Here is a 15,472-nt window from a genome sequence, read left to right as displayed (position 1 = left end):
TTGTTATTTTAAAGTCGCGCCTCCATAACGTTCCTAACGGTTGTTGGTGTAGAACAGAGAATTGGAATCACAGTGGAAGGAGAATTGGCGGAGAGGGGGTAAGATTTAACAGGAACACAATTAAAGTATGTTCTCCGTTATATTAAAAGTTGCCTATTGCCACCAAATTAAAAAATACACAATTTTGTTTCTTGTTAATATACAGGAAGATTCAAAAAAACCGCACAAACTCTCGAGTGTTGTTGAAAAAATGATGCGCAAAACAATTAAAAAACTTGTAAATTTAACAATAAATTAAATTCTACAACCTGGGAAACAAAAGAGCAATAACAATTGGTACTGTTGCTAAGAAAAACAAAAAAAAATGCTGGTTGCAGAACTTATACGAGTTGTGAAGGCCAATATGGCGGCACTAATTCACCTTCCATCAAACCTTGCTCTATGGTGTACAACAAAAATCAGCTGGTGATCATTTCGCGCTCTTTTTGCAAACGGTTTTGTGTTTTCTTGAATGAAAAAGTGTGCCAGTGATTGAAAAAAATAGATTAATTTATAATGCACGTAAGAATTCGTGAACTGAGCTCAACTTCAAAAGACAACGATTTGATTTTGGTTGTCTCAAAAACAACCTCAATTAAAAAACTACAAGCTATGATTCAAAACAAACTAAAGACGGAAATTAATCGTCAAAAATTGTATTACAGAGGGAAACAGGTTCGTATTTTTTTTTTAAAGTACGTCATTAAATCGACTTTTTAGCTGATAGAAGGCCACACAATTGCTGATTACGATATTAAATTAAATGATGTGATCCAACTGTTGGTTAAAGTAGACACAGAACAGGAAAAAACGGAAAAGGAAACAACAAAAGAAACCAAAAAGACTGAATCTGATATTAAAGCCAAAAGTCGTTATTACGAAATTGGTGATAAAATCGATGTGATTGATTCTGACCACGGCGCTTGGTTTGAAGCAAAAATTTTGGGCATTTTCAAGCCAAAAGAAACAGAAAATGCGGACGAGAAAGACCTAACTTTTAGGATAAAAATGGATCGGTGGGTTTGGCGACAATTTTATTGTAATTATTGTTAATAAAAAAATTCCAGAAATGGGAATACTGCTGCCTTTGATGTTACATTTAGCGAAATTAGACCACGGGCATATTACACTTATCACAAATCCGAACTTACGCCCGGGGTTATAGTCTTGGCCAATTATAATATTGAAGAGCCAACAAGTCGAGGATACTGGTGCGTGTTCCACTATTTTCACAAAAAAAATATAACGGTATTAAATAATTTTTAGGTACGATTTCGAGATAAAAGAAATCACAAAAAAGGGTATTAAAGGGGCCCTATTAGTGGGCACAGAGCTTGCAAGACTTGAAAATTGCACAACTCAATTTGTGGACGAACTTTTGCGCATTGAAAATCCCAAATTACTGAACGAACGGCTGGAAACAAAACCCAAAGAAATTCCACTTCGTAAGTAGCGATTTTTCATTGTCGCCCATTTATTTCCCAAATTAGGAAAACTCCCCCTTTACTGCACCAAGTGCAGGGACAACCCGGCGAAAAACTGTAAAGACTGCGGCTGTCACATTTGCTCCAAAAAAGAAAACGCTGGCACTTTAATCATGTGCGACGAATGCGATAGCGCCTTCCACTTAACCTGCCTCAAACCCCCTCTACCTGCCGTCCCCCCGGACGAATGGTACTGTCCCGAGTGCAAAAACGACGACTCTGAAATCGTCAAAGCCGGCGAAAAGCTCAAAACCAGCTTAAAGAAAATGAAAAAGCCGGGCTACAAACGCTCGAACCAGGACTGGGGCAAAGGCATGGCTTGCGTGGGCCGCACCAGCGAATGTACCATCGTCCCCAAGGACCATTACGGCCCAATCCCGGGCGTGGAAGTGGGCACTTGCTGGAAATTCCGGGTGCAAGTCTCGGAGGCGGGGATCCACCGGCCCCACGTTGCGGGGATTCACGGACGGGAGACCGACGGGGCCTACAGTCTGGTTCTGAGCGGGGGCTACGAGGATGATGTGGACAACGGGGAGGAGTTTTACTACACGGGGTCCGGAGGACGGGACTTGTCCGGGAACAAGAGGGTCAGTGGGCAAAGCAGCGACCAGAAATTGACCAGGATGAACAAGTAATAATGGCTAAGTTTGGTGTTTGTTTGGTGTTTTAAAGGCGGGTTTTAGAGCTTTGGCGCTCAATTGCAATGTCAAGTTTAATGATAAGACGGGGGGCGAAGCCACTGATTGGCGGGAGGGCAAGCCGGTGAGGGTTGTCAGGAATTACAAACTGGGAAAACACTCGAAATATGCGCCGGTTGATGGAAATCGCTACGATGGGATTTACAAGGTTGTTAGGTATTTCCCCCAGAAGGGGAAGTCGGGGTTTGTTGTTTGGAGGTACTTGCTGAGGAGGGACGACCCGGTGCCGGCCCCCTGGGCACCAGGGGGCCGCGAGTTTGAGATGATTGTAATTATTTAAAAAAGTCAGGTCTTGTCATTGTTTTATCTTTAGTATCCTCCAGGGTATCAAGAAGCTGTCATTCAAGGCAAAGACAATAAAAAGAAACGGAAACGCGAACATGACGACAGTCCTAATAATTTAAAAGAGAAAAAAGCAAAAATTGAACCTTACAAATTAACCCCCGATGTAGAAAAAATGATAAGAGATGACCACCAAAACGAGAAATTGTGGACAGAGTGTTTAGAACTGTCCCGTGAGGGTAAACTAAAGTTTTTGAGTACGGTCAAAGAATCGTTTATTTGTGTCTGTTGTCAAGAAATAGTCTTTGAACCAATCACACTGGCCTGTAAACACAACGTCTGCAAAGTGGGTCTTTTGGTTTGGAGAATTTCGTTTAATGATTGATTTCAGGGCTGTTTAAAACGCTCGTTTGCCGCAGAGATTTACGTTTGTCCCTGTTGTCGATTCGAATTGGGCGAGACTTACGTCATGACAGTTAATGACAATTTGGGGGAAGTACTGAAGAGCCTATTTCCAGGCTACGAATCGGGTCGTTGATGCAAAAATTAAAAATCCGTTTGTTTTATTTTTTTAATTAACAAAATTCATATAGCTAGATAATTATTGTAAATAGTCAGCACTCAAAAATCACACTTTTAGATACAATATTTTTGCTCCAGTTGTCGCAACGGCAAAAAATATTCAATTATGTAACATACAAACATTTACCTTACCTACAATTCATATTTATTTAGAGTAACTGAATTTTCATTACATTTACCAATTTCTTAATTCTTGACAGTAATTTTCTATCAACAATGAAATAGCCTATAGCGTTAATGTCACTAGTTTAATGGCCTACAAGTTCCACAACTAATTTTAGTAAATCTGCACACACTTATAACTGTCTTACAAGGAAAATATGAACGTAAGCGTGTGGATGCAAACAGACAACATTGATAAAACATTTAAAACCTCTCATTGTTTTTCGTAAAAACTAGTAAAATATGCATCTGTTTGCAACGGAACTATCACATATTCTGTTCGTTTTCATCGCAATAAACCCCCGGCTATACAGGTCGCCAAAAAGTATGGACAGCAAAATAAGCACCTTCAAATTGTTTAAATTCTATCGTCATTTATTTGGAAAATACAAGGATTATTTGATTTTTTCAATGGTACAGAAGGTCAAATTACATACACCCACATTTATTTTTATTAAAAAATATTAAATTTGCCCCTTCTTGCCATTTAAAAAAATCAAGTTAGCCCTGAACCCTCAGAAGAAATGGGGATAGAAATTTGATAAACAACTAAAACGATGGAATTTATATACTCTTAAGCTCATACCAATGAATAGTTTTTATAATATGCATCTGTATCTATACTTTTAAGCCCCCCTGTATAATTTAATTTCCCGCTAATGAGAGGGAGCTGCAATTTAAGTCGCGAATTTATAAATTACTTGTGGAACGCTGTTTTGGTATTATTTAATAAACTTCCAATTATCCTAACTGTGGGTCTAAATGATTAGAATTTATTAAATAGCGTCCACTCGAGTAATTTATTTGAAACAAAAGCGAGGTTAGGACGTACCTTGGCCATTTATCCGAGACGTTTGCACAAGTTTTAACAACAATTAAGCACATGGGGTGTCCCGCGGTTTAAAACGTTTCGATTTCTTGTTTTTTCTCGTGGAATTTGCAATTTTAATTTATTTACAAAAATGAAGTTAGTTCAATTGAACCAATCATGGCCGCCAACCTCACTTTGAATGGACGCGCCAAACCGACTAAAAATTGTAGATGCTGCCAAACGTTGTACATTAAAAACACATCACAAATTCAGTGGCATGCAATAAACGATTCTAAAGCTGCTGGTACGATTCCTTTATAGGGTATTTTAAACTGTTGGATAATTCTCGCGGCTGCACAACTCAGTCCCGTGTATTTGGCCGTGTTCACTAACTCGTGCACTTGCTGTCCTTTGAGCAAACTAGCGAAAGTCTCACCGTTATTGTTCACTAGGTCGATGTGCGCCCCGTGTTTGAGCAGCACTTGGGCTATGTTGGCCGGACAGGGGCGTGCCATGGCCGCTAGATGGAACGGCGTGTTCCCGTCGTCGTCCTTCACGTTCGGATCGGCCCCCACTTTGAGCAAAACCTCGGCCAGATGCGCCGAAGGGAACTGACAGGCGGGGTAGCGCCCCAGAAGGGCGGCGTCCCGACAGCACGCCAAGTGAAGGGCCGTGCGCCCCGAGCGCCCCCTTATCTTCAACTTGACTAAATCGTACACCGCCTTGTAAATCTCCTTCGTGATTGCTTCAGTCGTAGTATGGTGCTCAAGCATACGTGTTAACAAGCAGGCCAAGTGTAGAGTTATGACCAAAACGCGGGTTAGATACGTCATGTCTCGCTCAACATTGGGCATCTTCTCCAACATTTGACTACCTAGCTCTACTTCCTTGACTGCTTTCTTGAAAACTCGTAAAATTTCGACGACATCGACGGGCGGGACGAGGCGACCACGTGTCGTGTGTTTGCCTTCCTCGCCCATTATGAACGAGAATAATTCGGTGAAGGAGAATAAGCTGCTTTGGGTCATGGGGTTCAAACGCTCGAGCATGGATTGTTGCATGTCGAGGGCGTAGTTCCACAGCTCGATGCAACGGTTGAATTTGCCAGCGTCGGCGTAAACAGCCCCACGGTAACGGATGTAGTAGCTGGTGTCGGGGTGAGCGGGGCCCAAGATACGCTCACGCATTACTAGGGCTTGCATGCGCATTTCGTCTGGATCGGCCATTAGGTCGTCCAGAGCGTCCAGATCGGTGATTTCGACCACGTAGTCGTAGGCGGGGACTTTCTGGATGCGGGGTTTTAGAATCGGCGGACCGTCACCGTGGTACCTGATTAAACATAAATTGCTGTGGTTCGTAACAGTGCCGAAAAAATTCCAAATTTTAAATCTCGTGAAAAGTTGGGGTATAATACAGATAATGAGCCGCTGAATTCACTGGAACAAACCGCATTGCTCTGTGACGTTTAGTTTTTGAGATATGAATTTTTTGAAAAATAACTCGGCGCATCCACCATTTTTCGAATTAAAATAAAATAAATTACGGCAATACTATTCGAAAAAGTGAAACTATTTTGAATCTTATCCACGCAAAATGATCCGGGGAATCGATTGGCATCAAGAAAATTACCAAATTCCCAATAGTTTTTCAGTTATGAATTTTTTAAAATTTTACCAATTTTTGCATTTATTTGCAATTTTCTTGAAAACCATAAGTCGGAGAACAATGATCTTTTTTGAGAAAGATAGATAATTAAAAGAGCTTTCCAACGATAATAAACTTCATAGGAGTATCTCTAGTAGTTCCGGAGTTATTGCTCGATAAATGTTCCAGATACCCGGAATCGACCAAAATCGCGACAAAAATTGGAAAAATCAAACATCAAAAAATCGAACATATGGACTTTTTTTGGACTTTTAACAACTCTAGAGGGTTGTAAAGGCATATATAAGTCCAAAAAACTATGATAGAACGAGTTTAAAAAAAAATATTTTTTTCACTTTCTTGAAGGTAAGTTGTATTACTCAGGAAATTTTAGCAAAACAAATAAAAAATTTAAATCTCGTGAAAAGTTGATATTATACAGAAAATGAGCCGCTGAATTTAATAGAACAAACCGCATTGCTCTACAACTTTTAGTTTTTGAGTTATGAATTTTTTTGTTGAATAAAATTTTCCATTATAGATACTGCCTATCTTAATTTTTAGCAAAAAACTTTAAAATTTTAGACCTCGTTAAAAGGCGGTTTAATACAGAAAATGAGCCGCTGAATTCAACGGAACAGACCGCATTGCTCTACGACGTTTAGTTTTTGAGTTATGAATTTTTTGAAAAATAACTCGGCGCATCCACCATTTTTCAAATTAAAATAAAATAAATTACGGCAATACTATTCGAAAAAATGGAACTATTTTGACCCTTACCTATGCAAAATGATCCGGGGAATCGATAGGCATCGAGAAAATTGCCAAATTCCCAATAGTTTTTTAGTTATGAATTTTTTAAAATTTTACCAATTTTTGCATTTATTTGCAATTTTCTCGAAAACTATTAGTCGGAGATCAAAGGTCTTTTTTAAAAAAGATAGATAATTAAAAGAGCTTTCCAACGATAATACACTTCATGGGGTTATATTTAATAGTTCCGGAGTTATTGCTCGATAAATGTTCCGGACATCGGCCGGAATCGACCAAAATCGCGACAAAAATTGGTAAAATCAAACATCAAAAAACCGAACACTTGGACTTTTTTTCAACTTTTAACAACTCGAGTGGGTTGTAAAGGCATATAAAAGTCTGTAAAACTATGCGAGAGTGAGTTAAATTTTTTTTTATATCTATGAAAGTTATTGACCATTAAACAAATTGTAACATGTAACAAATGAAATACAAAAATGAGTGTATATATAAATAACGATGACCAAAAGCAAACAAAAAATTACAGGCAGATAGAGCTGAATTAATGAAAACTAATGAAAAAATTTTAAATTCTAATAATCAGTTTTCCCCAACTTATTAAGAAGATGATTCTTAGCGTTCATGCCTTTTTTCCAGACCAATTAGTAAACAACTACTTGAATTGAATTCATTTAAAAGACGGTTTGAGTTATTTGTTTTGTAGTCATTATATTACAAAAATTGAAGCACATTTTGGTGTGTTATAATAGTTGCGTACCTGTAATGCATTGCCCGCTTCCACACTTCTAAAGCACCGACCATATCACGTTTCTTATCAACAAGCGTGGCTCCTAACAACTCTAACGCATCGATTTTTTCCTTCCTCGATACGAGATGCGGAAGTTTAATTAAATATTCTACAATATGATTATGTCCAGTAACTGCAGCTGCCAGCAACGGCGTCATTCCTAAAATAACTCGTCAATAAACCACCCAAAATTTCTCAATCCGCACCGTAAGAATCAACATCCATCGTCGCTCCATTATCAATAAGCAATTTGAGAATTTCCAGACTCCCGGACTCGGCACAATCATGCAGCGCCGTGTTACCTTTGACACTTTTCCTATTAACACTAGCCTTCAAACTAAGTAAATATCTAGCGATCCGAATATGGCCCTTGTAGCACGCAATCATCAGACAGGAATGCCCGTGCCTGTTGGCCACCTCGATGTCGGCGCCGTGCTGCACCAGGTACTTGACGATGTCCAAGTGCCCGTCGAAGCAGGCGGCCCGCAGCGGCGTCGAGTTGGTCCTGGTCGTGCTGTTGACTTTGGCGCCGTGGGAAATCAGCAGCTTGACGATGTCCAGGTGGCCCGCGGCCGCCGCGCACCACAGCGGGGGCGCGCCCTCGATGGTCTCGCCGTCGAACATCACTGCAAAACCGTGTCAGGCGCGCTTTTTCGCGACTTTGGGGCCTACCTGAGCCGGGCTGCTCGATGTCGGCATGGCAGCGCTCGATGAGGTACTCGGCGACGTCGTAGTGGCCGTTCCGGCAGGCGATCACCAACGGCGTGGCCCCCGAGGTCTTCGCCGCCACGAGCATGGAAACCTCCTCCTTGCCTTTGTTGCCGTGCAGGTAAAACTGTAACAGAGGTTTGCGCTCTACACACCTTTCCAATCAAATCTCAATGATTCGTTGAGCAACAAACAACTTTTTTCGGTGCAAACTGCGAAATCGGTTTCGAAGAATGTAGAAAATCGAATGACCGTAAACAAGACTCGACGAAATTTAAAACTACTACGAGCAATGCATTGCTCAAAAACAATAACGGACGAGTGACCTGCTTGCACCCTAATTTCGAATACCCATATTTTGCATAAAATGACCAATTACAGCTTAATTAGGCGTATCAATACACATTATGTAACTCCTGAATTCATTTTGTGTGTCAGATTATGCCATAAAAAACACACTTCGTGCTTTATTACATCAGAATGCAACTAAAGCGATTATGTGCAATACAGGATGGTTTAAAAAATTGAGAATAAAATCTATTTTTTTTAAACTTCTATACAAATTTATTTTTTTGTTGAATAAAATTTTTCACTAGGAAACTTTTTTTATTATTTTTATTTTCACAATTACGGCTAAACTATTCGCAAAAGTGGAACTATTTTAATCCTTACCTATGCAAAATGATCCGGGGAATCGATTGGCATCGAGAAAATTGCCAAATTCACAATAGTTTTTTAGTTATGAATTTTTTAAAATTTTACCAATTTTTGCATTTAGCAGCAATTTGCTCGAAAACTATTAGTCGGAGAACAATAATCTTTTCTGAAAAAAATAGATAATTTAAAGAGCTTTCCAACGATAATACACTTCATGGGGTTATCTCTAATAGTTCCGGAGCTATTGCTCGAGAAATGTTCCGGGTACCCAAAACCGACAAAAACTGCGACGAAAATTGAAAAAATCAAACATCAAAAAATCGAACATATGGACTTTTTGTGGACTTTTAACAACATTTGTGGGTTGTTAAGACATTTAGAAGTCCATAAAAATTTACTGGAGTGAGCTTAAAAAATTTTTTTTCACCTCTTTGAAGGTAAGTGTACTCAGGAAATTTTAGCAATAAAATTGAAAATTTTAAATCTCGTGAAAAGTTGGTATAATACAGAAAATGAGCCGCTGAATTCAATGAAACAAACCGCATTGCTCTACGACTTTTAGTTTTCGAGTTATGAATTTTTTTGTTGAATAAAACTGTTCACCATAAATAATGGCTACGCTGAATTTAGGAAAAAAAATTAAATTTTTAATTCTTGTGAAAAATTGATATATTATGTAAAATGAGCCGTAGAATTCAATGGAACAAACCGCAATGCTCTACGACTTTTAGTTTTTGAGTTATGAATTTTTTTGTTGAATAAAATTTTCCACTATAGATATTGCCTATCTTAATTTTTAGCAAAAAACTTTAAAAGTTTACATCTCGTTGAAAATTGGTTTTATACGGAAAATGAGCCGGTGAATTCAATGGAACAAACCGCATTGCTCTACGACTTTTAGTTTTTAAGTTATGAATTTTTTTGTTGAATACAATTTTCCACTATAAATAGCTACCCTAATTTTAAGCAAAAAAATTTTAATTTTTTTTTCGTGTGAAAAATTGGTATAATATGTAAAATGAGCCGTAGAATTCAATGGAATAAACCGCGTTGCTCTACGACTTTTAGTTTTCGAGTTATGAATTTTTCAGTGTAAAACTTTTTTTATTTTTTTTTTATTTTCTCAATTACGGCTAATCTATTCAAAAAAGTGAAACTATTTTAATCCCTACTTATGCAAAATAATCCGGGGAATCAATTGGCATCAAGAAAATTGCCAAATTCCCAAAAGTTTTTTAGTTATGAATTTTTTAAAATTTTACCAATTTTTGCATTTATCTGCAATTTTCTCGAAAACTATTAGTAGTCGGAGAACAATTATCTTTTTTTAAAAAAATAAATAATTGAAAAAGCTTTCCAACGATAGTAAACTTCATAGGGTTATCTCTAATAGTTCCGGAGTTATTGCTCGATAAATGTTCCGGGTATCCGGAATCAACCAAAATCGCGACAAAAATTGGAAAAATCGAACATATGGAATTTTTTTGGACTTTTAACAACTCGAGTGGGTTGTAAAGGCATATAAAAGTCCATAAAACTATTCTAGAGTGAATATTAGTTTTCAAAATATAAGTAAAAACATGATTTTGGAAGCCAAAAAAGCCTAAACTAAACGGTAATATTCCTTTTTTTCGCAATGCTTATTGTTTGGTACGAAATTTCGTATTTTGACCGCACTTGACCTCAAATAAATACAATGAAAATCCTTAATTTGTTTGTTTGTTTTTTCATATTTGTGTCAATTCTTTCCCAGAATTTTGCTGTGTTTGATTTTCAAAACAGATATAGTAGCACCTAATTAATGTTGAACTGTTGTAAACACGTATGGGTGGTGCCTTTATAAAAATAAATGTAAAAAAAGATTTATTGTCTCGGTGGCATTCTCTACATGGTTAATGACTTATTCATTTTCTTACGGTGAAATATGCGGAAAATAAACCATTTCCACTATATTTAGATCTCGAAGGCCATCACTCACTACAATAAATTAAGTGCCCACTATTGTCACAGTGTGATTTATGTGTTGTTACAATTTGTTTTCGACAGTTTTCGGTTTCCTTTTCCTTATCAGTAGAGGTCGAGAGATGCAAAGTTCGCCAATTTGCAATTTCTTGTTTTTGTTGCATGGAATAATAGTGTAAACAACAATATGTACTTCTCGGGACCTTCCTCAACATACATGAAATGTCTTTGCAAAGGCCGCGAATAATAAAACGCTCGATGTGATGCTAATTTGTATTTCCGCCTTTGGCAATTATACCTTACAGAGAATTTTCAAGACCGCTTGACGCATATTCGGTGATAACACCTCACATAACGAACAATGCTAATATTTTTTCTACAAATACAGGATTTTATTGTTCTCGACATTAAAACTTCGAAGAAAAATGATCGCATTCACCTTTGCGCAAATATGCTTCGTCAGTTCTTACTCTTCTATAAACAAGGTTATGATAATTCGAGATGAAAAAATTAACACTGTTACGAAATCGCTCGAATTTGCTCAAAATAAAAGGGGAAACCCATTCGCAGAAAACAGGATTTGCAAGTGTCCGCTTTAAATTAAAAACAATTTTTTATTTTTAAATGATAACATCATTTATTTTCTCGTAAATAACTAAGGAAGTTAAATGTAATTGTGCGATACATATGACTTACATAACACTGAAAAACAACACGTGTAGTCAATTCAGACTGAAATGTGCTAGAAGTTGGATTTTTCGCCCCATTTAAAAAATTTCTAACACTGCCAACAGGATTTTTTGACTCCTGTTACTGGCCTAAGAACATTTTCATTGTTTCTAACGACTGGGCAAGCATCCGATGCCACTTTCTGCATTGATTGTGATTTTTTCAAATATTACCAAAAGTGTGTAGATAAGTGTTGCCAAAAGCGATTTGGCATGCATTAGCATTACTATTCTTAGATTTCTGAACGACATTCATGCATTGAAAGTTTCTGTCTACTGTTTAAATCGTTTTTCAGTAAATTTAATAATTTTATCACAACTCTTGGCAAATAAACGAACCAGTTTTGTGGCGCAAAAACCACGCCACACAATTCGAAAAATAATATAAATTTAATTTCACTTAAAAATAGAATAAAAGCAGGCAGGTATTATTTTCCGCGATTCCTCATTGCCAAACGTAAAAATAGAAAGCGATGGATTACTTCACGGCACTGAGGCTCGTTACATTTTTGTGGAAGTTCCATAAAAAATCTTTTGGCAACAGGTAACATTTTTTTCTATCGCCACACAATTGAAAGTATGTCACACCAACATTTCAAACTAACATCGAAACTTTCAAATTACCCAATTCGGGTCAATGCCAAAGGTCACTTATGATATAACGTCAAATAAGTCGTTTGTTAACCAAATGGCGGAGAAGATCCGTTAATGAATCATTTCTGCTGGTTCTAAAAAATCAGCGAACTTGAAATGTTTTCGTCTCGTCGCGTTATTTAAAACCGGAATGAATAAAATGATTTTTGATCCTTAATTGAAACAAGGATATTCTATATTTGGTAAGTGGTTTCTCGATTTTTAAAACCTTAAATACGCTGCACAGTTCCGTCAGTTGAATCACTCGACTTTATTAAGAGATTTCAATAGAGGGAGGTGAATAACCTCAAGGATTTGGCTTGGGATTTAGGAAATTTCGAAAGTTGTAAACATTTGCGTCGGGTTTCAAAAAACTGTATTTAGGGTCATACACTAGTGCAAAAACAATACACAAAATGTTATAACTTTTTAGATAATTTAGGAATTTTATGGGGAAAAACTGTAAGATCTTGGTGCTTAATTCCTTTATGATACCTTATCTGTAATCAAACAATAATTCAGAAAGCATATACCTTGACGAAACTGTTATATTATGTTAAGAATAACAAAGGACATTATTATATCATAACCCAATAGTATTCCATTCCAATATTTTTAAAAAGTTTTAAAAGTTCAAAGAACAGAATATTTTTTGCCAAGATTAAAAAAATGATCTCGTCAAATCTGAGTACTATAGTAAGTACAGTAAAACCTCTCAATAACGGACACCGATGGGGAATTTTTAACTGTCCGTTGTGGAGAGTTGTCCATTAAGGGAGGTTTCACTGTATACTGATTACTCCAGAAATGTAGTCATTAATTATTTTGTAAAAAGTAAAGAACTTGTGGCTCGGTTTATTTAAAAATTTAAATTTATTAAAATAGTGTTTGTGTAATCCACTAATGAGGCACCTGCTCTGTGAGCTCTTACCTCAAAAATAAATTTTTGGAATTGTCACCTGAACGTCTGTTCCACGTCTTCATTTAAAATACTAGCGCTTTACATAATCACTTTCACTTAATCCGGTATTAGTTTTAGAACAATGAGTTGAGTGAGGTCAATTTCCATAATAATAACCTCATTTTTCTGTACGAAAAGTTTTAAATGCGCGCATTGTTAAGCACAAGTTTTACTGAAATATCTCGTCACCCGGTGTTTGGTAAAAGAGAATTCTAGTTCAATGTCTTTTCGAAGAGTGAGAGACGCTTTCCAGGACATGGATAATATTGTTACTGGTATTTTGTAATACTTATACCTAGTCTAAATTCGATCTGAACCGTGTGAAAGTTGTTTAGTTGCGATACTGCGTTTGCTATTAGGTAAAACTTCGGCATTTTCGCTAGACACGAGTATTTTTCTTGTGAAGAATGCAAATGTGCCGTTCCCTGGATAAGCATAAACAATGGTGCAATTTTTCACAAGTTAAAATAATCCAGTACGATCATACCATGAGTCCAAAGTGCAAAACGACCATAATTGCATTATGCAAAATAATTACTATCCCTATAAATAAATAACAAGTCGATCGGTTTTTATACCTTGATTATTAATAGCTTACCGCACTCATTTGCATTAAACTATTTTTTCGTTGTGTCCGCAAAGTTCAATCAACCTCTTTATCCCGAGCTAACTGCACGTTTCACAACCCAAAAATTGTCGAAAGTACGTTTCACTTGCACAAAAAAATTCAAACAAACTCACGAAAAGACGAAATTTCTCCAAAATTGAAAGTTCTGTTAAGTTCGGAAGAGGAATGCTTGCTCTCTCAGGTTATCGCTGTGCCAACAGGAAATAAGTCTGACTGTTATGTCACGACCGCAGGTAGTTCCTCGTTCCATGACTAATCGCCGATCAAATTTTGACCATCATTTCGAAAAATTACGCACGGAAATCACCGATAAAACACACACTTAAAATTATTAATATTTAGAAACCTGTAATTAGTGTTCACGTAAAACTAGATTCTGTTGCAATTAAATTGATTACGTACGAATTTTCGAAGGTCTCAAATTTACTTCCCGAAAAATGCACACTTTATTCAAAAAAAAAAAAATCCATGGCAACTGTGATGGCAACAATTAAAATCTAATTGTTCATTAATATTATTTCTGTTTTGTACGGAAATTCCAATTTAATTATCACTTGATGTATTTAGATCGTTTAAAATATTGTAATTTATTGTTATAGTTTGTAAAATTAGCGTGTTTATGGATTTTCCGCAAATACACAAATGACGTGCAACCTAATTTCTATCTAATCAAAATAAAAATACATTTCGCGGGGAAAAAAGATCAATAAATTCGCTCCAATTCAACGCCACATCGAATTAATTGTATTTTGCATATCGTAAGAAAAGTTCTTCGAGATACATATTGTTGTTATCAAGTTGTCTCAGGTTCAGGGTTATTGCAGATTTAAATTATCTTTGATTATTAATAACAATGCGAGTCAATCAATAATTCAAAAATCGTAAAAACCAACAATGTTAAGTAATTTGTTCTACTTACCCTGTCTACTTTGTAAGTCAATTAAAACCTATTGTTCTCATTAGCGGTAAGACTCATTTAGCCCGAACAAAGACAGTTATAAAAGCAGCTAAATTAAGGCATTTCTTCAGTTCGTAACAAAGCGAGGACCAAATTGCAGTGAATTTCAACCAACACGCAGTTTTTCATCTCAGCTGGATGTGTGTTAAATTTAGAATAACCCGAAACTTGGTGAAATAGGCTACTGTAAAATTTATTTTAATATTGCTCAGTAAACGAATGTCGAAAAAAAGTTAAGAAAACACCAACTTGACAAAAAAAAGTTCCAATTCTGGGGCACTGATCATCGTTGACGTTCGTTTACCACAACAATTGAAACACTTTGCTCAGGAATGCCAATTATACAATTCCGTGTTCAACAATGATAAATAAATAAATAAATATCCTAATTTTAAGTGCATACTTTTGGCCTGGAACGCTGCCAAAATCTGAATCCTGAAGAAATTAATCCTGTGACTCACTGGTTTAAATTTTCGTTCACAATGAGCGACGAAAACAATTTTTGACAAGTGTCAATGACGTTAGAATTTTGCGAAACCACTGTGTATATTTTTTATGAAAATAATATCGTTCAATGTAATTCGGTTATGTCACACAGTGAAACAATGATGTTTCGTCAGGAGATAAGATAGCTGGGAACTGGCGATGTGTTTTTGTTTTTGACATTTGGGTCGCCCTACATTAGGCCTCCTGTAGGAAAATACGGCAAAAGGGACTCACCTTAAGCCTGTTTAGATTTCCGTCTCTAGCGGCGTTGTAAACGACGCTTTTGTAATCCATTTTGGCCTACACCTTTCACAGAACAAAGTCGGGATTTTGCGAAATTGTGGCTTTTTTAACAAAAAGCTACGAAGCCATTGCCTACAGCACGACGCTGCAGCTGACAGACTACTGCCATCGCAGTTATGTTGTTTCATCAACTGACAAAAATAATCAACAAACTGAAGGCCAGCTGTTTTGCACACACTCTGTAG

The 15,472-nt window shown here is 36.8% G+C and overlaps 2 protein-coding genes across 3 annotated transcripts; one reads left to right on the top strand and one right to left on the bottom strand.

Annotated features, from left to right (window-relative positions):
* Positions 1-147: 147 nt before the first annotated feature.
* LOC659632 (E3 ubiquitin-protein ligase UHRF1) lies at positions 148-3,243 on the top strand. The gene is given in 7 exon segments (XM_064356182.1): positions 148-714; positions 760-1,055; positions 1,107-1,250; positions 1,306-2,154; positions 2,207-2,489; positions 2,535-2,849; positions 2,895-3,243. Coding segments are annotated over 7 exon segments (2,193 nt in total). The 5' UTR covers positions 148-555; the 3' UTR covers positions 3,042-3,243.
* On the bottom strand, positions 3,061-15,433 carry LOC100141886 (uncharacterized protein). Of its 2 annotated transcripts, none has more exons than XM_001811644.4 (5): positions 15,219-15,433; positions 7,936-8,098; positions 7,470-7,889; positions 7,234-7,423; positions 3,061-5,387 (listed from the first exon to the last, which is right to left on the bottom strand). In XM_001811644.4, the coding sequence occupies exons 1-5, from the start codon at positions 15,276-15,278 to the stop codon at positions 4,328-4,330; spliced, it is 1,893 nt and encodes a 630-aa protein (XP_001811696.1). In that variant the 5' UTR covers positions 15,279-15,433; the 3' UTR covers positions 3,061-4,327. The 2 variants fall into 2 exon arrangements, with proteins under 2 accessions (XP_001811696.1, XP_015840553.1); XM_015985067.2 differs by lacking the exon at positions 15,219-15,433 and adding an exon at positions 14,460-14,597.
* Between the last annotated feature and the right edge of the window lie 39 nt (positions 15,434-15,472).

This window comes from Tribolium castaneum, chromosome 4 (genome assembly GCF_031307605.1).
Source record: "Tribolium castaneum strain GA2 chromosome 4, icTriCast1.1, whole genome shotgun sequence".
Lineage (NCBI taxonomy): Eukaryota > Metazoa > Arthropoda > Insecta > Coleoptera > Tenebrionidae > Tribolium > Tribolium castaneum.
This window is presented reverse-complemented; position numbering and strand designations above follow the sequence as displayed.

What these genes read in the sequence shown, in the direction of transcription:
- LOC100141886 (XM_001811644.4), bottom strand. Translation starts at nt 15,278, where the DNA reads ATGGATTACAAAAGCGTCGTTTACAACGCCGCTAGAGACGGAAATCTA. An exon ending in GAAATCTAAACAGGCTTAAG is followed by an intron (nt 8,099 to 15,218) that starts GTGAGTCCCTTT and finishes CCTCTGTTACAG; the next exon opens with TTTTACCTGCACGGCAACAA. An exon ending in CATCGAGCAGCCCGGCTCAG is followed by an intron (nt 7,890 to 7,935) that starts GTAGGCCCCAAA and finishes ACGGTTTTGCAG; the next exon opens with TGATGTTCGACGGCGAGACC.